General features: G+C 45.6%; 2 protein-coding genes across 2 annotated transcripts in view; both read right to left on the reverse strand.

Moving 5' to 3' along the window:
• Positions 1 to 7252: 7252 nt before the first annotated feature.
• LOC104404187 (leucine-rich repeat neuronal protein 4-like) lies at positions 7253 to 13406 on the reverse strand. Its single transcript, XM_010012561.1, has 5 exons — positions 12722 to 13406; positions 11421 to 11625; positions 9882 to 10019; positions 8396 to 8711; positions 7253 to 8269 (listed from the first exon to the last, which is right to left on the reverse strand). Exons 1-5 carry the CDS (start codon positions 13404 to 13406, stop codon positions 7253 to 7255), a joined length of 2361 nt encoding a protein of 786 aa, XP_010010863.1.
• A 7694-nt stretch (positions 13407 to 21100) lies between these two features.
• FERMT1 (fermitin family member 1) overlaps positions 21101 to 23422 on the reverse strand; it is an 18151-nt gene continuing 15829 nt past the window's right edge. The window contains exons 13-14 of the mRNA XM_010012562.1: positions 22547 to 22688; positions 21101 to 21379 (exon numbers count right to left, since the gene is read on the reverse strand). Coding sequence (XP_010010864.1) covers positions 21206 to 21379; positions 22547 to 22688 — 316 coding nt within the window. The 3' untranslated portion in view covers positions 21101 to 21205. The remainder of the gene's footprint in view (positions 21380 to 22546; positions 22689 to 23422) is intronic.

Genomic DNA, 23422 nt, shown 5'->3' on the forward strand with positions numbered 1-23422 from the left:
AGATAGGTAGGCCTGTCAAGCTATTGAGTTCTATTTAGGGCTTTGGCTGCTAAAGGTTTTTGCTTCATCCCATGTGAAATAGAGATTATTTATTTATTTTTACTACTGTTCTTAGGGGCAGCGTTATGGTTAAGCTTGTTACTGCAATGTCCCATTGACCTGCATCTCAGTTGTTAACATTAATCCAGGCAGGGGTTTGTGGAGAGACATTTCTTAGGTATTTGTAATTCGATGTTTTTTGTGGGAGAGTTACCTGAGATGCCTTAACATCAGTCAGACTTGCTGTTGAAGTTAACTTTGTGAAGGCTGAGGTTTCAGACAGCAGACCCAAAGGAACAAATTTGCTGTTAGGTCATGTTCAAAACCAGCACTTCCAGCTTTGTTTCAAAGCTGAATTTAGACTTGGAATTGCCTACACATGATAGTGCTTTTCTTACCCTCCTATCATCATTTCTGGGTGTTCTGACCTTTTCCAGCATTCCCAAGGAGCAGTGAAGCAATAACAAATTGTACAGAGAACACCCACACACGTGATCCTGGAGTTGTAATGGTTTTTTTTTTAGCTTAGTGTCTTGAAAAAATGAGATTTGCATGTTTAGTGTTTGTCCTTCAAATAGGACTTGGACCTACAGCCAGTTCTGACTCACTGTGGTAGAAACTCTGCGTTTTCTGGCTTTGTGTGAATAGGCAGCTGCACAGAGAAGAGGGATATTGAGTTAAAGGCACAGTGAGGACAGAGTTGAGTCCTTCTGGGATGTTTGTCAGTAGCACAGTACTGCTGTGGCTTTCAAAGGTCTATTTTGCTCAGGCAGAAGTGATGAACTGCTGTCAGCATGAAACCTTTTTGACAGTCACTGTTGTACACAGTGCTTGTGATTCCGGGTGGATCATGTCATCTCTTTGTCTCTTGGTATTCCCTCCCTGACTCTTTCCAGTCTGGTGCAGTCAGATGATAAACTTTTTTACCCACTGTTTGTACAGCATCTTGTCAAATGGTGTCCTAATACCAAGTGGACCTTGCTAGTTCTACTGCAACAGGAGCAACATGAATAGCACAATATCAGCACAATATCATCACCGCACAAATATCATCAGTGGACACCTAACACGTAATTAGGACAAAATGGGGCTTCTGGGAATACCTGCATCTCTGTGAAAACGCCTGGGATGTGCGTCTTTACTACTTACTGCACTTAGGTCAGGTTGGACATGAGCATTAGTCTAGTGGTGTCCTTTATTCCTTTTTTCCTGGAGCTATCTTGCCGAGTGTTCTCAAGGCAGCAGTGGTGACAGCATGAGGACTGATTGCCAAAGGGAGGGTGACATCATTTCACCTAATGGCCTTATCCGAGTTATTAAGTACCATTACCTAATCACGTTCTGATAACAGCGAGTAGCCTCTAAACGTTTAATAAGCACAGTACTTGTGCCTTCCCAGCACAGAATATGCTACACAGCAGTACAGTTTAGTTTTTCAGAGAAGAATGTCTCTACCTAACGCCGAGTGTGTGATTACTCTGGTTTTTCTTTTCTATCTGGAGTTTCATCCCAGAATCAATCGCTTTTGGTGTCTGGGCGCTGCTTAGAGCCCAGCCAGAGCTGCTAGCTCTGTGCCCACCTGCATGGCAGGGATAGCTGCATCGCTGCTTCCACCTTCTGGACGAGACAGTGAATGAGGGGTCCTGGGCTTCGTGATATTTTTTTTCCTTGGGATTCGTTTACTTGATTTCTTTTGATTTTTCTTTGGTTCTCTCCTGCTGTGAGTGTACCAATGGCCTATGAATTGTGAAGACGTTATTTTTGGCCCCTTTCTCATGCTCCCTCCATTTCTTGTTGGTATTTTCTGAGGGTTTTTTTTCTCCCTTATGTTTTTTAAATATCTATATATATAAAAATATATAATCTGAAAGCCATGGTAAACAGTTGAAAAAGCTGTTCACCTTTCAGGAAAGGGTCTAGCAAAAATGAAGACACACACTGTAGTAGTATGTCAGGAAAGACAGGGTGCCATATGAATATTAACTTCTTACCTCTACTTGTAGTTAATGTTCTTCAGCACTGAAGTGTGAGGATCAAGTAGCAACACAAAAACCAGTGCTGCACTGTGGTTTGGAAAGAAAAATACTCATAGTGATTTTGTTCTGCTAAGGCACTAACCATTGCTGATTCTGTGAAGGGTTTGCTATAAGGGATTCCTATGGATCCAGACCTTTTCTTTTTGAAGACTGCACTTTAAAGGTAGCTACATTGTCAAAGTGTTCTTAAAAACATGTTGTGGCATAGGAAATGTCAGCTTGAAGTGAGAGTTGGTCAACTCATGCTTTCTTAGCAGGCCCCGAGTCTTCAGAGGTGCTATAGCTGAGGCATGCAAACCCCTACATCTTGCCTATGGGCAGATCAATCATATGTATCTGTGGGCCCAGAGCACTGATCTGCTCATGTACCCAGTAACCAGATGTTGCAGAGATGTTACATTTGGCTAGAGATACTGCCTGGGTACTGAGGTACAGCACAGAGTGTGGTCCATTTGTCTGCCCAGGGTTGTACAAGTTGCCACTGTGCTCTGGATCTACAGAATCCTTGAGCATCAGTTGAATCATCAGTGGTTTTTGAAGCAGACAAGAGTTGCTTAGAAGATCCTCATCCAATTACTGTAATACTACCCAGTGATATGATATGCAAAATGAAATTCAAGATATAGGGTAATATAAACATACTTACCTGTTACTGATCTTTATCTGTGTTGAATCAAAACCCCAACAAATCCTTGCTTTTTTTTTTTCCTGTAAGTGCAGTGAATGGGATCTGATCTCTGCTTCCAAAATGTACAATATTAAAAACCTTGTTGCACTTGTAGAGTGATTTACCAGGTTTGCTTTTCCCAGACAGTATTCCCCTCCTTGCTCTTAAGAAGGAATACACATTTTTGCTTAGCAGTGACAAGTTGGCAGAGAAATTCCTGGTCATAAAGCTACAAAAAGAACTAGAGACAGGGACAGATAAGCTGCTGAGTAACAATCAGTGGGAATGGAAGTGTTGCTACCGTTAGTATTTCTGCTTTGTTTCCATTCGGAAGTTAGTAGGTGAAGATACACAGCAGCGAGCACATGGGTAGTGTAAGTCTGTAGGGTGCAGGCTGAAGTTCTTTGGGGAAGAAGCCGGGTATTTCCATGTGGAGGTGTACTTGGGGAGAGGATTCCACCTTCTCCCTCTAGGTGTCAGCAGAACACCAGCCTCTCCCTGTAAGGGGTTGTTTTCTGAACATATTTCGCAATAATATTGTTATTTGTTGCCCTGCTTGATTACTTTTTAAAGAGATTGGAATTACTGTTGTGATATATTGCCCTGCTTCAGAACAAACTCTGCATACTTTGGAGAGCTGATAAAAAGCAAAAGCACCGAGAGTTTAAACATGTTCTTTTATGAGTATCTGTTTCCACAAACATGAGACGTGTTCACACCTGTGATAAATATCTCTGTCTTTCACAGCTCAAGTGCGAATCACATGCTTCTTGGCAAGCAAGACCCTGAACCCTCAGAGGCTTCCTTGTTTCTAACACCACATGAATGCGTTTTTCTGCAGAGGAGTATGTCTGTGCCTGTGCAGTGCTTGCCAAGCAAGCATGGAGGTTTGATTTTTGCATCCCTTCACAAAGAGGCTGATAAAGCCAGTGGTGTGATGTGAGCTCCCTGCCTTGGGCTGCATCATCTCCCAGCTGGTCCATTCAATGCCCCTCATGCCTCTGGCCGGGGACCACTCTGAAAAGCAAGGACTTGCTAGCACTGAGATGTGCTAGCACTGAGATGGATCAGGCTGAAGCACCTCATCCTGCTGCTCTGGGCACCCACCTGCTTCTGCTGCCCACGACAGGGCTCTTGGTGACTGCTTCTCTAAATGGCATTTGTTGCACTGAAGACAAGGTGGTCCTTCTCTGTCCCCTCACAACAGCAAGGCCTTTACCTGTGTGGGTTCTGGCCATTAGAGAGCTGGAGATTCTCTGTATGGAGGCCTTTTCAGGGATCAGCTCCTTTTCCCAGAGTGTTTCTGCTGGGAGAGTCCATGAGACTCAGTGACTGATTTTCATATGCTGAGTTAGAGCAACATGCACTTCCACCATGACACCCAGGAGAGGCACCCACATGCACCGTTGGCTATTTTGGACTTCCTTTACTTGAACTTGGTTCTGTACAAAGAAGAAAGACCTTGACAAGTGAATGGAGAAGGTTCTCAGGAATGCAGATAATAGTTTCTTCTTAGAAAGAAAAGCCATGAAAAAAAATTACACAAGCTCTTCTAAAACTATATTTAAATGCTCTCTGTGTTTCCTCCAAGTGATCTTCCTCTTGTGGAGAAACAGGACGAGTTGAACAGTGAAACAGTAAGTAGATTACTAGTTATAATTTGTTTTTAATGGGTTGGCTTTTGTTACCTTTTAAAACCATTTCGGAGCTATTTGGGTATCCCAGTCACGCTGCCAAAGGTTTGTATCTTTGGAGTTAGAGGTACAACAGGATTGGCTGTTTAGTGCGAACAGGAAGAGGGGGAGAAACCACCAGGCGGAGCAAAGCTGGGCAGGTTTCAAACATCGCTTTCCGAGTGGGTGGGCAAGTTTCCGTTCAGCTGCCTGGTTGCTGTCACTGCCCCAGTTCTAAGCAAGGAGCACTGGGAGTGCCAGCTCCACTGCTTGTGTCCATCCAGTGTAATGAAGATACAGGAAACCTCCAAACTGGTTATTAGTTGTGTTCTGAGGCTGGGGAATGGGGGTGGCATTAAGTTTTTTCTGCAGTTATATTTGGATTATGTAGAAGCCAGCAAATGGGCTTCAGGATAACTTTTCCCTATTGATTAGAACATTGCTTGCTTTTCAGGGCTTTCTAAATCAGTAGGAGCAGCTACAACAAAAAGTCCAGGGGGGATAATGTGGTGATTCAGTTTTTCTAGAAGTGTACAATGGATTTAAGAACTAACAACAGGCAGTGCTTTCAGAGAAAGGTTTTATACGTGAATACTTACTTTTTTTGATTTGGGTAACTGTCATTTTACCTGTTCTTGGGCTGCAGCAGCTATTTACCAGACACACAAGTTCTGGGTGGAAACAGAGATGGGTTTTTTTATCCAAGCTGGAATTTTTGAAGTATGGCAGAATAAAGGCATTAGCTTCTGTAACTTGCAAAGTATTTCAGAGTGCATATAGGATATATTCAAAGAAGAGTGGTTGCAGCACAAGTATCGGGAAAAGTGAAGGACAAGAAGCACTGATTCAAGGAGGGGGGGGGAAGACAACAGACTGAAGTTGGTCATTAGTAAAACAAACTCCGAGATTCACAAATCTGTTTTGCTTTCCTTTGTTTCTGTTTCTGGTAATACTAAAGACCCCAGTCAATGTCTCCTAGAGCTATGCTGGACAAACACAAGGGAGTGTATGATCTCTGCTCCAGTTTGGGGTGGTCCCTGCTCACTTCAAGTGAAGTTTGGCACCTGTGCTTGTTCACTAGTCTCCAGAAAATGCAGGAAAAAACAGGCCAGAAATAAAGATGAGAAACTAAGTCCAAGCAAAGAAAAGACTGAACCACCAGAATGTGAACAGAAAAGAGATTTTCAAAGTGAAGGGTGACGCCATCCTGACTTCTCCATTTGTGTGTCACTTCTCTTGTGAGTTTGAGTCATGGGGCTCAGCCAAGCTCAGCAGCTCAGGATGGACATGCAGAAATTTGCAATGAGTGATGGTGTCATTCCCAGCACTGGTATAGGGTAAGGGACAAACTTGCCTGAGAGGACTGTGAGCTGTAGTGGTGAGGATGGCACAAGCCACCTTATACATATACAAAACGAAAGCTCTTAGGACATAACACAAGTTTACCATAATAAAAGCATTACTTTGCTATATGCTCAAACTTTGTTCCAAAACACAAAATATTTCAATTAATTTCTCAGGTTAAACGTTGCAGATGGTAAAGACAACACAAAGATCTAGATCTTTAACAACCAGAGCTCAACTCTGTAGCTTTTATTTCCATTAATACTGGAAGCATTAAAAAACCCCAAATAAACAGAACAGAGACTCTTTTACACTGTACAGCATCTTCTGCTTTCTGACATCGGGAAGGAGTTTACATCTTGTCTCTATACAGCAGTGTACAGCAGCAGAAACACGCAGCCACTGGAACATAAACCTATGGGTCTCTGAACAGGAAGTATCGAGACACACAAACATCTTTGAATGTTAATGGGAAGCTCAAAGCTGCTGAAGAACTGGGATTCTCAGCATCTTACGATTTCTGTAGCAGAAGTTAGCACCCAAAAGTACGTTTGAAAAATGTCTGCATAACTGTTGTGAGTGGATGGGATTTCAGTTTTTCAAGTCTCAGCAACATGCACATTAAATTGTTTCATTACTTGGCTCTTTGCCTCTGTAGGAGGTAAATTGTCAGCTTGCTAAATCTGTAGATAGGACTGAGCAATCATCCCTGCTTAAAATCAATTCTGAAGCAAATGCTAATGTGCCCTTCTGTGGGCTACTGCTGTACTGCAAACTTCTCACTGCCTGTAAGATGGTGTTGTGGTAGCACTCAGGAGCCTCAGTTGTAGAAAACGTCATACAAGTCAGAACAAAACAATTATTCCTGTCCTAAGGATCCTGCACTGTCCTTTTTTACAATTAATCTTTATCTTTCTCTCTCCTGAACTGCTTGTGCTCAGCAGTTGCAGTGCCTGGAGTTACTTAATGGAGTTAGACCCACACAGCACCTTGCCACTCAGCCCAAAGAGATCTTTCTCTCCTTCCAGTAATACTCTCTTTTGGGGCAATACCTTTATATGGACCTTAGAAGAAACTGAAAGCCCAACTTCACTTATAAGAATAAAAGCAGAGTCTATCTTGCTTAAGCTAGATGCATCTTGGATCATGGCTCTTGGCACTGTATCCATGAGAGCGGCTGGAGGCAGACAGCTGGCAAAGCAGCCTCTCACTGTATGAAAAGCATGCTGGTGTGTTTGTAAGTGATCATGAAAACAGCTCTTCAAGGTCAGTGTCCAGGTTTGCTGCTGCTTAGCACATGACCGAGTCCAAAGACTTTCTTCTGTTTGACTAACATCATCATTAGGTTTTGTGTGTTTTCTCTCCCTTAGAAACATAAGGGCTGTGAAGTGATGTCTCATAGTTTTGCTGAAGGACGTTTGGAGAGTTTCAGGCAAACATACCAAGGTGATGAGAGACAATGAGCTTTGAATGTGCAGAACAATCACCCAGAGCTAATTACTGGTTTGTAGTTTTAACGGATAATCAAATGCTGGGTTCTTGTAAGAGACCAAGTGTGTACCATATTGCTCACTCTGAGGCTTTTTACATGCCTTACACAGACATACAGACAAAATAATTGTGGAAATGAGAAAGAGTCCACTTGCTGCAGACAGAGCAGCAAAGACAGACTTGTAGCTGGGCTTTGTTTTAAACCTGGTGCACGAATTACCTGGAATTCCCTGCACTGCTGTCTGGCTCGACCCTGCTTTGTTGGAAGCAGTCACACAAATGTGGTACGTGGTGTATGGCAGTAGATTATACAGAGTGTGCTGCCTTGCTGTGGAATAAATATTGTCCAGGACAAGCTGTCTGTCCTCGTTGCCTTGGGCATGAAACATCAGCTCATAGGTGTGAACAACTGAATTTGGGGCACACCAGCGTATCTGTGCAGAACTGTCTGTAACTTCAGACACCTCTCTGAGCCTTGGTGCATCTGGAACCTCATCTTCCCTCGACATGCCAGGACATAAACATCTGGATTCTCTCTGAAGTTCACTGCATGGCTTCTGAAGGTGCCTGCAAGGATTGTAGTCACAGGAGGTGTATGGCACTTGCACTGGGGTTTGCGTTGACTGTTCGTCGTAATCGTAGTCATCCACATAGTGTATCAGAGATCTGGTGGATGCAGGCTGTGAGTGAGCACTGGTCTTTGTGGAGTTCAGCTGTGGAAGGCTTGTTTGTGGTGTACCTTCCTCAGCATAAAGGGCAAAGGAGTGAAGATAATGGTCAGTGGCATTGGGGCTTCCCTTTGTTGTGGTAGAATAATCACTCGTGGGCTGGTTGGCTGTGCCTTCCTGGGGAAACGTCGCGGTGGTTGTTCTGAGCTCTCTCTTTAGCTGATCTGTTTCAGTTTGATTCGTGGAGCCATGATCTGAGGACTGATCATAGAACAATTTGAGAAAACCCAGGGAGGTGGTTACAGACGCAAAGGAAGGAGGATTGCTCATGGATTCAGAAGCTGCCTCCTCCTTGTGGGTGCTCATGGATTCCTCCTCCTTATGGGTGCTCGTGGATTCGGAAACTGCCTCCTCCTTGTGGGTGCTTGTGGATTGGGAAACTGCTTCCTCCTCGTGGGTGCTCATGGATTCAGAAACTGCCTCCTCCTTGTGGGAGGCCTCTGTGAGCACCAGCTCAGTTGGCTTGGCTGCTGTTGCGCTCATTACGTTCATCTGAATTAGGGAGCTGATATAAGCGTCTTGGGTTAGTGGGGCAGAGTCTGTTGTTGTTACTACAGTAGTGGCATCGTAACTGCTGAGGCTGAAAGCACCATGTGTGGGAGAGGGTGTGTTTGAATCGGGCAGCGTAATGTTTCTCTCAGCCTGGCATCTGTTGTAGAGCTCTAGCAGTGACAAAGATGTTGAAGGTCTGCCCCAATCTTCCTGGGATGTGTAGCAGAAAGTCTCCCAAGCCCTGCAGAGGGGACAAGGTAGAATAGACATGATCCACAAGTACATAAAAGGCTTCTGTAAGGCTGCTTGGGTTGAAATTGGCAACCTGCTGTCCAAAACCAGCCTTTACATTAAGGAAGACCTGCAACCTAGACCAAAGCTAGGTTGTTTTAACAGTAGTTCTGTGCTTGGCAGATGGCTTTCCACAGCACTGGGAGCTTAGCTGACTGGCTTTTAGTTTTTCTAAGGTGCAGGAATATCTTTTGCCTCAGAGGAAGCATCCTTTGGTACAAGGATTGCAAACCTTAGCAAGAGTGATGGGTCAGGGCAACTTGTCATGAAGGTCAGACTCTAATGCTACATTAAGAAGGAACACACAAGAGATGTTACAGGGTCCCCAAGATCCTTAAACCAGCTGGTTTAGGCAGCTGGAGCTGTACTGACATAGGACATGCTTTTAAATGGCTCAGCTCTTTCTTTAAGCCTTACAATGTCTGAGTAAGTTCTTTACTCAGACTTGGCACGTTTTTGAAGAGGATGCAACTGCTAAGCCCATCCTGTCAAGAAACAATCTACTTCCCTGCTCTCTCTGACAAACCTTCTTGGTGGCCTTTCAAACAGCAGAGATATCATACATATGCAAAACACTTCTTTTAAGTACAGTTTATTGTAATTATTCTGTAAAACCCTAGGAGAGCATGGAAACAATAGGTGACAAGTGGTGCTATTTGCAAGGGGGTTTGTTGACTGCCTGTGCTGATGCAGGCTTTGGGAATACAAGGAGAAAATGATGTGCTGAAGTTCTTGCAGTCTTTCAGTTCCCGCTCCCAGTGCTGGCTCCCCAGGGCCACCAAACCAGGTCATCTTTTATCTCCAGCTAACAGAGAAATGTGAACCGAAATAGAGGGAAAACAAACTGTTCTCATCCTAAAGTACATTCCACGAGTGACAACACTTTATACTGTTCTTTGCTGTGCCCATCACATTTTGTCCAAGTACTTTTGTTCAAGTATAATTCAGCCACACTTTGTCCCTGAGGGGGACTTTACTTTGCATTTCTACCTCTTGTAGAAGGGAAAAACACAGAAGGAATTTGAATAACTTAGATGATAGCGAGTGTTTGGTCTCCAAATAAATGACATATTCAAGTTATGTTTTAAAAGCATTACTTAAACTCCTTGAACCCACTTACTTTTGCAGCACAACTTTCTTGGGCTTGGAGAGCAGCCAGGAGAGCTGGCAGTCGCATATCAGAGGATTTCCGTACAAGCTGATGATGATGTTATCCGAGGAATTGGTATTCCAAGGATTAAAGGAACTCAGGTTACAGCTACAAAATGACAAATGCAATAATTAGCAAACTCTGAGACACCTTCCAAGGACTGGAGTGTGCTTAGTGTCCCAGCATGTGTAAGACAAAGCAATGTTCCCAGTTCCCTTGAAAGCAGCCAGTCATCGACACCACCATTCTGCACTAGAGCACAGGCTAATACCTGCCCATCTAATTTGCACCGTGTACCTGCTATGTGTTAAAAGCATAACAAAAGCATCCTAAGGGGATAACACCTTTGGAGATGGCAGCTGGAAGGGAAAGAACATGGCATTTGGCAAGGATCTTCTGTGAAAGATGATCTCCCCTCTGCCATTAAGCTCCACGTTCAGCTCCACTTCTTACTATACCATTTCTCCAGCTTCTTTCTCAGCCTGTTTGGAATGGCTGTCTCTGTGCCAAGCATCCTCTTCGTGTTAATTGCCTCGTTCATGCTATAGGCTCTCACCTACTAAAGTCGAATGACTGAAACAGGAAGACCTTGTTTGCCGTTATTGTTAAGCTGCACAAAGAGTGATAATGTGACCTCCCTGCAGTACTCAGGAGATGCTCTCTTTTGTCTGAGACTTTAACTGCTACTCCTTTGGTTTTTTAAGTTTGGGTCGTGATTTTTAGCACTTCGAACTGGTTCCAGCAGGTATTGTAAAGTGCTGTGTAAATTCAGGGGGGGATGGAAACCACTGGGTTTTCTTCTTTGCTTAAATAGGCTATTTTCCTGAAACTGGTTCCTAGAGCACAGCCAGTGCTCAAGTATTTGTATTCTGATACCCTTATAATCTGGGCTTGTGTTATAGAAATCTTTGAAGGTGCCCTTCAAATCTCTTCCCTTATGCTGGCTGTTCTGTGTGCAGTTTATCTACTTTTATTACCTCTAGGATAAGGACCCAACCATTGCATTTACTAGTGCTGAACAAGGTACTATATTAATCTCTCACACTAAAAGCAGGAGGGACAGGACTTTTGACTGCTTCCATGGTGTGGATTTTAGGAAGCTGTCAGCATTCATCCTTTTAGAGCAAGAAATCCTCTGGTGAGACATTGCCATTGTAGATGGTGGAAGCATGGGCTGTATCACAAGTGGGTTTCAGTGCATCTATGCTAATTTTAACAGTGCTAGATGAATTAATCCATAGGATGAAGAGTGGGAGCATGATGGATGTGATCTCAAGCAACCAGTAACTGTGCTACGAGTCTCATGTCACCTTTTTGGGCTGTACCAGCTCTTCTGCTGTATCAGGTCTACATCACAGGCTTTACATGGCATATCTGAGCATGGCAGTACCTCCTTCCTAAGTATCTGATAACCAGCAAACTCTGCATAAAAAACAGCTCCCAGGCCCCATTGTGCTGTGAGGCGAAGGCAACGTGATGTGAGGAAGAACAGAAAAGAAAACAACTCACTTCTCAAACGAGAGTTGGCTCAGATGAGGAGCACTGTCAAACATCTCTGTCTGCACGAAAGCCAGTGAGGGGGAGTCTTGACAGTTCAGCTCCTGGAGAGCAGGCATGGACTTGAAGAAGTCAGTATCAAGGCTTCTTAACCGTGACATCTTTGTCAGGTGAAGTGATCTGAGGCTGGGCAAGTCTCTGGTCCACTCTGGTTGAACTGAAGCAGATAAAAAGATTTATACCTGTTGCCTAAATAGAGCATTCCTGTGGCTTTCTGCCAATAGAAAGGGTTTGAATTCATAGAGATTAAAAACCTCTCTGTAGTCTTCTGCAGCTCTTCTCTTTGGGAAAGGAACAGAACAAACATCAGTACAGCAATGTGTAACACCAGTGCAAACACGTTTTTGTAATGTTACCCACACAGAGATCATGCTGTCACAGGGCAGAGGAAAAGAAGGGAAGATAGAAGGGCAATAAAGCTGATAAGAGATAGGGAATAGCTTTCCTGTGAGGTGACATTAAATGAACAGGCATTTCTCGGCTCAGAGAAGTAGTGAATAGGGGGGAGATTAGGGAGATCTACAAAGTCCTGACTGGTGTGAGAAAGGCAAGTATCTTCTTACTTGTCCTAGTACAGGAAAAAGAGCTGAGAGGCACAAAACTGAAAGAATTTTATGTAGGTCTTACATAAAAGTCCCTTTCCATCCCATGACTGAGTTGTGTAACTCACTACCACAGCAGGGATTAGGCAAATTCATGGCAGAACTTTGGTGGTGGTGTATATGTTATGTGTGAGTTGGGGTAAAACCTCTGGCTTGAGGAGTCCCCAAGTCCTGGATATGTGCCCCAGGCTGAAAGCAGTTGGGCAAGGCATCCAACATCCGTCTGCATCAGCAACTCAGTTATAAACTGGGGCTGGCAGGGGAGGCAGACAGAGACAAATCATGCTGTCCTTTGCTCAGGGCAGGGATTGTCTCACTGTGTGGAAGGATTTGGCCAGTTGCGGTTGACACAAAAAGCCTCTCTCTGTGCTCCTTCAGTGCAGCGGTATAAAACTCCATGTAACTGAGGGGAGAGACAAAGATCTCAGCAGTGTGTCAGGAAAGAGAGATTAGTTTCCTCCTGTGTGGCCCAACTAATCTCAGGGCTGACAGTGGGATGACTGTCAGTAGCAGACAGTGGGATTAGGAGGGAGGTGGGTGACTACACTTGGGACAAGTAGTCCTATTCCATGGTGTCTGGTCTGTACAAGGCTAATGCTCCCCCCAGCCTGACCAAGCCCCATGTTTACAGTGGGAAGTCCAGAAACTTACTTTTCTCAAGGAAGGTCCTGCTTAGATCAAGCACGTTGATGTTTCCAGGCCTATTTGTGGCCTCACTGGGAGATGTGCTGATGGCAAAAGCAGACTCTCTAATTCCTGTGCTGTCATCTTGCCCGAGCAGTGTTGCAGAGAGGTTCAGGAACTGTAGCTGAGGGTAACAGGAAAAAGCCAGCGGCTGGATTTCAATCAGTGGATTTCCAGCCAGGGACAACCACCTCAAGTTAGGCAGAGCAGAGCTGTGGCATGATGGCACAGATGACAGCTTATTAAAGCTTAAGTCCAGAGAGACGAGGCTGCTGAGGGCTTTGGATCCCCATCTAAGTGACCAGAGCTGGTTCTGCCGCAGCGAGAGGACGCGCAGCTGCGGGAGGTTTGCTATCTCCGTGCCATTCACCTCTTCTAAGAGGTTGTTGCTGAGATCCAAGGTCTCCAGTGCCTCTGGAAGGCAGACAGGGAAAGCCGTGAGGCTGTTGTTGGTGAGCTGCAGGGTGATCCATGTCCTGTTCTTGCGATCCTCACAGGACATGCTGGTGAGATTAACGTTCTCCCAAGGGTCTTCCTGAGCCAGCTGGAAAAAGGGGGTGACGTCCCCGGATGCTGCAGCCTGTGCTCTGCTCACTGGGCTGGACGCTGTGTTCCCCACCAGCAAAGAGAGGATGAGCAAGCGTGAAAACATCCTTCTCCTAAGTGCCTTGCAATGAACTTGCAAGATCTGTTTGGGTTCTGTTTCAGGAAGGAGAAAACAAAACATCACAAAACATCAGCGTTAAGAGCTAAATTAAAATCCCTCCAGGCAGTAACAAGCTATGTAAAAGTGAAGGCATTTGTAAGTCCTTTCCTACTGCATCCAGACAGCGGAAGAGATAATTAATATCTCTTCTGTAATTAAGCCTCAGTAATCACAGAACCCTTGGGGACAGGAGCTTCGTGCAATTCTAAGTGTACCTACAGTTCTTCATGCAGAAAGCAACCAAATTGTTATCAGGTGTCTGGTTCCCACACCAGTACCCTCAGCATCAGTATGACCAGAGGTGGGCTCCCCAACAGCACAAGGGTACTGTAGTGTAAAAATACCAGTCAGTGCTGCACTGGACAAGGTGCAGGAAAGGGATATTACCATGTTATGAGACTTGACTTTTATACCTGATTGTGTATTGCTCTCAACAGGGCAGACATGCTGCAGTGTCCAGCCCATTGGGAAGAATTATCTAATGGGGTGATACCCAAGCAACAGGGCTGGGGTCAGGTGTGAGTGTGGCAAGGGATTTTTTTCTGTACAAATCAAATGTGTGCATCCAAAGGGAGGGGAGAGTTGTCAGACAGTAAAGGACAAGTGAGCCCAAAGTGGGCTGAGTTGCAATGGGGTGGGCAGGTAAATGTGCCTTTCCAATGGCAGGAAGGGCTTTTCTTCCCTTAACAAAACATCAAAACCCTGGGGCTTGTATGGGCTCCGCCAGGGCAGTTCAGCCTTGTTCTGAGTGACAGGTATGGTGGTGACCACAAAGGCATTTGAGACTTGCCCTCCTGCTCTGCTCCTGCAGTGCCCTGGAGCCCATCTGCCAGGCGGTGGTAGGGCTGGGGCCCTGCTGCAGGTGAGTGCATGCACCATGCAATGCACCCCAACTGCTGGGGACAGGATGTGCTGAAAATGCAGCTCCTGAACCACATTGCAGTGGAAGTGCTCAGAAACTGAGAGCACTCGTGGATCAGGGCCCCAGAGGCGTGTGTACCATGAAGCATGTTGTTGAGTGTTACAATTCCCTCTGTGCTCTCTCCTCATCCCCACCCCACCCCAACAAATGTCTCTGTCATTACAAGAAAGGAAAAGAAGTCCTAAACGACTTGTCCAAGGCTGCACAGGTTATCTAACCACAGCCCAGAACTAGCGCTCTTCTTACTGAGCTTTTGTGCTGCCAGGCATCGTAACGATCATTCCTCATCCAAAAATACATTACAGTGTAGGGGTGTGACTGAAGTCCCATGTGCTATGATATTTCAGACTTAATCCAGACCTTAATTGCTACTTGCTGTTCCTTGAATGGTCCCAGGGCTTGCCCAGACCATCATCTGTTGCTGCCATCCCAGGTTTGAAGTAGGGACCAGCTAAATAGCTTATTTGACCAGCAAAAATTAGTGTATTTTGGTTGTCTGTGTCCTTTTTTGTCAAGTGGAATGGTCCAAAAGCCGAGGAGCCTTAGGGCTTCCCGGTCACTGGAGCTGCTGGATTCCCGGTTCCCCAGCACGTGGCAGGGAGAGGATGGGAGGAAATTGGACTGTTAGATGCTGATCTTAGATATAATCTTAGTCCCTGCCTCTAAACCGCATCCGCTTGCACATACCTGTCCCGAAGTCCCGGCGCGTCGTGCCTCCGCTCTGCGTGGCTCTGACTGCCCGGCCTTGGTTTTATACACGGGGGTGACTCAGCCGGGAGCGTGAAATGCCTCTTGTCTGTTCCCAGCTTTCCCTGCTCGCGGCTCTGCCCACAAGCGCAGCCGAGGTTTGTTCCAGGCTCGCTCCCCCGCATCCAGCTTTTCCCCAGCCTGGAGAGGGGGTGGCTCCAGGCAGCTTTCCCGCTCCCTTGGCCCTAGCAGGAGGTGGGTGGGAGGGCTCTTATTTCCCAACACTCAGGCAGGGCTGCTCCCTCTGTCTTTGTCTAAGCAGAGAGGGGGAAAGGGAAAAGAGCAGTGTCTGTAGTCCCGACTCTCACGTCTGCCACTGACGAGGGGGAAGGGAGAGGAATGACTGTTTCTTTGCTAGCAGGTCGGGATGATGTAAAGCCAAGGCTCGGTCTGCTAACATGGGCTTTGGGTGCTTTCTCTGGGCGCCAATAAAAGGCTTCAAGTGTTTATAATTCTCTCTAAAACTCCTGCACTTGGGAGTTTATCCTGGGAGTGTTCATGTGGGACAAGTGACTTTTCTAAGGAGGCCCTTGTGAAATGTCAGGAGCTGCTCCTGCAGAGAGGAATTCTCTTGGCTGATGGAGAGGGCCTGTGGCATCTCGTGCTGCATGTGATGGACTTGGGAGGCATTTCTCAGTCCTGCTGTGTGTGGGCTGTGTTCTCTCTCTGCATCTGCTGTACCGCATGGCTTGGGAGAATCCCCTTCCTGCTGCTTCTCTCATCCTTTGCTGGATAAGTAAGGCTGACAGTGTAAAACATCTCCCACCAAGGGACCTGCCCAGAGCTGGGTTTCTCAGCATTCCCACAATTCAAATAATAATTAGGTTGGTTGAGAGCTGATTGTAAAGCCAGGAACTGGGAATAGATGAACTGGAAGAGACGGCTCTGAAGTAAAAGCAAAAGGGTGGTGGTTCAGTTGCAGCTGTAAGACAAAACTCCCAGGGAGAGCAGTGGTCAGTGCTTTTCATTTCTGAGGACAACAAACCAGATCCATGACGTGAAGGCAATGCAGGCCTGTATGCTTCAGTGCTAAAGTGCAGACCAAGGTCTTGTTTTCCCCCAAACCTTGGGTCTGCGTGTACAGACCTTATCTATTGACCATGTCATTCATTATCTGCGTGAGGAGAGAGCCTTGAAAAACACCAGAACATCCACAGAACAAGATATGGTCTTTTAGTAGGACTCTCTGGAGCCATTGGGGTTCCCTGGGAGGCTGGGTGGGATGTACATATTGTTCCTGTGTGGAATGGCTCTGAGGCAAGACAAATAGTTTCCTAAACGAGGGGCTAATCCCACAGATTAATCCTGGTGGAGCAGCTCACAGGCCTGCGCTTGAGCCCTGCGCAGGGGCACGTGCGCACTAGCAGGTACCAGCAGGGATCTGCACTCTCTGAGGCTCAAAGGGCAAACTGGAGCAGGTTACAAAAATCTGAAGAATTTGGTAGAATAGGAGGAAAGTCCAGCTCCAGCTGGGCTGCTGGAAGCCTTCCCTTCCCTCTGGCTTTCTTCGGGAAAGCCAGGAAGCAGGGAGGTGGCTTCCCTCTGCCTTGGGCTAAGTACCTGTGTTGTGTTTGCTGCCTTTAGCTCAGTATTTACAGACAGTGACTTGACATTGATGATTTTATTGATTTTAATCTCTTAAAGAAACTCTTCCATGAAAACTGGTGAACCAAATGCTGCCTTGTTTTTACCAGGTTCACCCTTACTTGACTTCATTTTGGAGACAGAAACAAGCCTTGTAAGACTGGGAGAGCAGCCCAGCAAGTGGACCACTCACTTCAGTGAAGGTGAAGGGAGGTGGAGTCTTTGCCCAGAGGTGCTTGATTTCTGGGTGATGCAGAGAACCTCTTGCAAGCAGCAGAGCACCCTTGGGAAAGGAGCTTTTGTTATTTTCATTTCCCACTTTTGTTTCTGCTTTTGGATGCCCACTTTTTGAGGCAGGCATTGTGCTTTCCCAGCTCTTTGCCTAGCTTCTGACTTTAATCATCTGGAGTATTACTGCTGTGCTACTACATCCCAAACAGCTGCCCAGGTGTTGTTGCAGGTTCCCCAGGGCAGACAGCAGCATTTTCTCACCAGTTTCTTTGAAATCATGTGGTAGCAGCAGGCAGAGTTTTCCCTTACAAGTCACTTCGGCCTGTTCTTATGTCATTGCCTTCAGGTTATTCTTCTCCTTTTTTCTCTGTTTCTAAGAGTTACGGTGGCAACCTGGGGGAATGTTTGTAAAGGCAGGCATTTTTGTCAGTCTTTTCACACGGATGATGCACAAAGAGCTGAAACAGATGCCCCCTCCCTGGGGCTGATTCAGTGCTGCACAAAACCCCTCTGCAAAAAAGGAATGCTCGGGATGAGCGCTGCATTCCTTAGTGACACTGAGATAAGCAGAGCACAGCACCGGGAGAGCAGGAGAAGGCGAGGATGGTACCAGGCTGTAAAGTTTAAGAGATGAATGTTTCCTACTGGCCGGGATCCAGGTGATGGTTAAGAATGAAAATATTCTGAATAAAATCTGGAGAATGGCTTTTAAAGCCAGCAAAAGAAAAGTATTGTGCAGGTTGATCCACAGAGCAAGCACAAGCAAGACATTTTCCTACAGAGAACAGGGAGAGAATGCAAGAACAGGATGATTTAGCCTGAGGTTTCAGAAAACTATGGGGTGTGTGTGTTGTCTGCTGCATAACACATGCTAAAGGCAGCGGTGAAATCCCGTATGGAATTTGGTGTAAGAACAGACAGCAGCCATCTGACAGGTAGTGTTTTACCCTGACCTGACTTCGGTTTAGTTAAGCACCACGTACAGAACAGGGTTGCAGTTATGGTGTAAGTTTCCTCAAGGTTTGTGTTTTGATCTAAACAACATTCCACTCCGGGACTTTTTCTCTGCATTGCGAAATTTCAGGGCAGACAAACCTTGCCCTGCTTTCACTCTGTGTAAACCAGCTCCCACATCTGGCACCCTGCAATTAATAACTGAGAGCCTGTGGTCTTCAGTGCTGTGTGTAAATCAGGTGGTGCGACAAGTGAGAGCCAAGTCTAATCAGGTTACTGCATGAGTAAGGGCGGGTGTGGAACCCTGTGTGCATGAAGGGGAATGTCTGGAGTCTGGCTGGGACACGCTCGGTGATGTGGGGTGGGATGGAAGGTAACCCAGTGCTGTGGCAGGTCCCAAGCAGGGCTGCTGCAGGCCTCTGCTCAGGACCTGCCCTTGTATCCAGCCTGGAATTACAGAGGTGCAGGTGTGCCCTGGGTTGTGCCTTCCTGCTCCAGCCTTACAGGGGCTGCTTGTAGGAAGCAGAACGACAGTCACACGCAGCACTGAAAACAGCTGGGTAAAAACAGGTTCCTAAGTGTTCCTTACCTTTTGTGGAAAAGCCTTCCAAGGTGAGTGGAGCACAGAGAAATGATCATAAAAGCCATGGAATGGTTTCAGTTGGAAAGGACCTTAAGATCATCCAGTTCCAAACCCCTGCCATGGGCAGGGACACCTCACACTAGACCATGTCACCCAAGACTGTCCAGCCTGGCCTTGAACACTGCCAGGGATGGGGCATTTACCACTTCTCTGGGCAGCCTGTGCCAGTGCCTCAGCACCCTCACAGCAAAGAACTTCTTCCTTAGATCTAAGGATATCTAAGGATATCAGCTTATATCTAACCTGAACTTCCCCTGTTTCAGTTTGAACCCATCACCCCTTGTCCTACCACTACAGTCCCTGATGAAGAGTCCCTCCCCAGCATCCCTGTAGCCCCCTTCAGACACTGGAAGCTGCTCTGAGGTCTCCACGCAGCTTCTCTTCTCCAGGCTGAACAGCCCCAACTTTCTCAGCCTGTCTTTGTACGGGAGGTGCTCCAGCCCCTGATCGTCCTTGTGGCCTCCTCTGGACTTGCTCCAACAGCTCCATGTCCTTCTGATATTGAGGACACCAGAAATGCACACAGTGCCCCAAGATATGATACCAAGAAATGGTATCTATCTGATGCTCTAAAGAAACATGAAGAGAGGACAGCAGCAAGGAATGGTTCCCACAAAGGTAAAATGACACAGGGTGAGGCTTAGAGCCAGGCTGGATGAGCTGGCAGCAGTCTGTACTCGAAAGGCAGTGACACATGGAGTGAGACTGAGGGAGGGGCAGGAAAGAAACGGAAATATTGGATAGTTTCTCTGAAATCCCAGTGCAGCCAACTTGGACCGTGAGTAGGCCCACGTGGGTGCTTAGCAGTGAAATGAGCTGCGTGCTCTGCTAATAACTACATCCAACGTTCCTGTATCTCTGCACTCATGGTTCAGGTTCTGCAGGCAGCAGGTGGCAACTATGGGCTTCCATGCAAGAGTTGTGTGACAAGCTCTGCTTCTAAAGTGGCAAGCATGGAGCTATGCTTCCCATCAAGTCATGGCAGCCTGTCTGTGCCAAATGAGCACTGTAATGCAGGGCATGTTCACAGTCCTGGCTGCAAAATCAAAGGGGATCTGAGCCTTGAAGAAGGCTGGGAAGAAATTAGTTTAGTGTGTGGTGTCCCTGCTCATGGCAGGGAGGTTGGAACTAGGTGATCTTAAGGTCCTTTCCAACCCTAAATATTCTATGATTCTATGAAATGTGAGGTGTGAGTTCAGTTCTGCCATGGCACCCGTGGGAGGGCTTTAAATATTGCAAGTGTTTGGGTTTGGACTGTTAGAGGTGGTTTTCACACTATGAGGAAAATATTTGGCCTGTGTCAAGCAAGTGAGAAGTGGGTAGATTCTCTAATGAAGGAAACTGGGTGGTCCCTCAGCCCCTGTGTAAAAAGTGCTGAGGAGAGGCAAGTACAGAGGGCTGGGAAGCTGAGGGCTGGGAAGCTGGCTGTATCCACCCTTTTGCAAAATGTAAAGCTGGGGTGGGTTTAAACTAGCACAAACTGGGAGTGGTTCCACTGGAGCCTATTGACAGACACTGGGGAAAAGCAGAGATGTGACAGGAAAATCAGGGCTGTCCACTCCCAGTGGCACTTATGAATCCTGCAGTGATTTCTGCAGCATCTCATGGTGATAATGACCTGTCCATTGTATTTCTTTAGAGATGTAAAACCAGTTTTGGTTTGTCCAAAACCTCTTAGCTTCATTCTCTCCTTGTTTTACTGATCACTGTGCACTGGAGGGCAGAACCAGATTTCTTCCAACTTGGTGGATGTGTGGGGCTCCCTCCAGCATGCAGAGCTGGCTCCTGCAGCCCTGGTTCCTCAGGCACAGTGTCACTGAGTAACCTCTGCATTCTGCATTGCATACAGGAGTAAGATCATTTCTACAGGCTCCTGACTCATGAACAAGTTATTTTAGTTACATGTCACAGTGAAACACAGTAACAGGGACAGAAAATGAAGATCTACACTCAGAGGCCCTTTTAGCAAGCAACTCACTTGGTTACTCAACTTGGTAACGAACAAAGTTCCTCAAAAGATGACTGTTTTGAATGTTGCCAGGATGAGTGGTTTGGTTTAGGTACCTGGTAGCTCCTCTGGCTTTCAGGAACTACTTGAGTGAATGAAGGTAGACACAGGTGCTTCATTTTTGACCAGTTGTGTACCCACTACTTTGGGTTGTGATAGCTCAGTCTGCAGGACTTCGAAACACTGATGGAATGTTTTCTGTACCCAGTGCAAGTGTTCAACAAGTAATGTAACTTTTAAATATGCATTTATTCTGCTTTAAACCTGTTAAATGCTGACCTGAAGCAATAGTCAGTTTAACAGAATTGCATGGCTCTAACAGAGATTTGCTGTACCACATCCTCAGGTTACTTTTCTGGTTGCTTAAACAGATTGCTGCAATTATAGAGAGTAGATTAAAAAATGCCCATAACTAAGACACTTTATTAAAAAACCTCCAAACTGTACAAAAGAAAACAAATATCACCATTTTCTGAATGTTGATGATGGAGTTGCTATAGTGCATCCTGTGACTTCAGTCCAGTCACATCACATGATGGATTTTGACATCTACAATATTTATCAGCCAGCAGTTAACAATCAGAGAGATTTTTGGTGCCCCTCTGCTCTTCTTTAGCTGTGGGGAGAAGCAGGCAGAAGAAAGAGTTTACTTCACCTCATTCCTGACCTCCAGTTAATTTATGGAACAGGTCTTCATCCAGTGTTTCATTCTGGTCTTTGGAACGGGTTGACAGGAAGATGTAGCCCCCAATGTACTCATGGATGATTTTGCAGTCTGCGCTCAGGCACGTGAACGCGATAGACACGTTCTGATCAAACTCGATTGCAACCTAAAGGAAACACAGATGGCAAAATCAGGAACGGGGATAAGCTGCATCTGGGAAAATAGAGCAAGTGCGAGAGCACAGTTGGATCTGAAAGACTGTGATAAAGCAGAACGTGTCTCTGAAAACCGATACTTCTGGGTGTGCTGGGCTGCTTGTCTCTGCTGTGCCAGGGCCCTCTTGTGGTCAAAATCTTTCTGCGTGTTCATGCTGTTAACTAGATTTTCTCTAACGGTGTGTAACACTTGAGGAGAGCAGCAATGGCACTCCTGACTCCTTGTACACTTAACCAGTAATGTTTTATACTGCCCGTTATTATGTTCTGACCTTAAATCTGCTACGGGGGTCCAAGTTTTGATTTCCAGCTACTGTCAGTTCTAAAATCCAGCAAACTGAGCTTAGTTGCGAGCTATGGATTCTGCCTTGCCTTGTTTAAGAGGGGTTTAAGGCAAACCCATCAGCTTTACCCAGAATTGCAGGCTCTAGCACAGAGAGTACTGCAGGGGAGTAGTGAGGATTGTGTCTGATCTCTCCTGGCTCCTGCAGATGGATGTGGAAAACCAGAAGCAGGAACAGTTTCCAGGCTGCTTGAATTTATATCAGGTCACACTAGTTCCACCTCAGAAATCTACAGTTTACAGAGCTGGCTTCAAGCTTTCAAACCCAAACTCTCCATCGATCACACAACAAAGCTTCTTTCTCAGGACCACATATAGACACAGGGGAGCTCACCCTGCAGCCTTGCAATCTCAGTTTGGGATTTGGAAGACAAACTCGATTCCTATACCCTCAGTCTGTAATAGAGACTGAATCACCACAATTCAGAGGATGATGCATGAGCTGGACTATATAGAGAGTTAAAATGAGATTTTACTGACAGAACAGTAAACAAAATGGGTTGGATTTTACCTTTGAGTCTCTGTATTTCATCCCATCAAAAACTAAGGGCAACTTATAAAGAATAAGCTTAGTAGGAACCTTTAAACTGGAGCTCTTTTAGCTTCTGATTTTTGACTGCAGACTCCATTAAGAAAACATTTTAGACAGCTTATTTAATAACATGTCACAACATGTTCAACATCTTTTCACTCTGAGGTTTAAAAACATCTCCTGAAAGCATCCCCCGGTGTCTGAAAGGCAGTGACTGACTGCACAGAGCTGTTCCAGTTTTACCTGGCGTATTTCCCAGTTCACATTCCACTGCTTCATGTTGGAGAACCTCCACGTTGTGATAGGATCTCCCGTGGCTATATCTATTCGTATCAGCCTGTTGTAGGACACCCCAAGCACATCATCCTTTTTGCTTCCTCTGAACCTAAAACACAAAAAGCCAAAACCTTTGAGCAGCTCTGGTTTGTGATGATTTCTGTCCAGAGAAACATTTCACCTGCATCCTCTGAAGGCGCAATAAATGTGGGAAGAGTCACAAGCGCATGAGGAGAGCTGGGATCCTTCTTTAGAACAGTATTTGTTATAAAGCAAAGTGATCAGTTGGTGAACTGTGGCATAAGATGGAAAATAATGAGGCAGGTAGATCTGGCTGAAATTCTTGCAATTCCTTGTTTTCTGCTACAAAACAACAGTTCTGCCAAAATGCATCAATTTGATTATATTTTTACTGGAAAAATGTTACCACTAATTTTCCTTGCTTCATTTCACTGATGTTGAAGCATGTTCTTCTAGTTATCGTCACCTAAATTATATAAGCATGTAAAACAGATTTAATATTTTCTATCACCATTAACCTGCTGAAACAACTGTTAGCAATGCATGTATGGTTCTGAGTATAAATCACATTATAGAAACACTGAGACACTTTCACATTTCAACTTTGTTCTGATTAGAAATGAAAAGTCAATACAAAAGTATCAGAACTTTTGGGGGTCAGAAATTCATTACTAGTTAGGAAACAATTACTCTGGTAAAGAAACTACCTTCCACTGCTTTCATGCTGAAAGCTGGAAGGAATCTCATCTGTCTGCTGTTAGTATTTTCAATGTGTCTGATCCTGTTTCTTTCTCCTTAGATGAAACTGCTCCTTAGGGAAAG

Source organism: Nestor notabilis, unplaced genomic scaffold, assembly GCF_000696875.1.
Source record: "Nestor notabilis isolate BGI_N333 unplaced genomic scaffold, ASM69687v1 scaffold12694, whole genome shotgun sequence".
NCBI classification, from domain to species: domain Eukaryota; kingdom Metazoa; phylum Chordata; class Aves; order Psittaciformes; family Psittacidae; genus Nestor; species Nestor notabilis.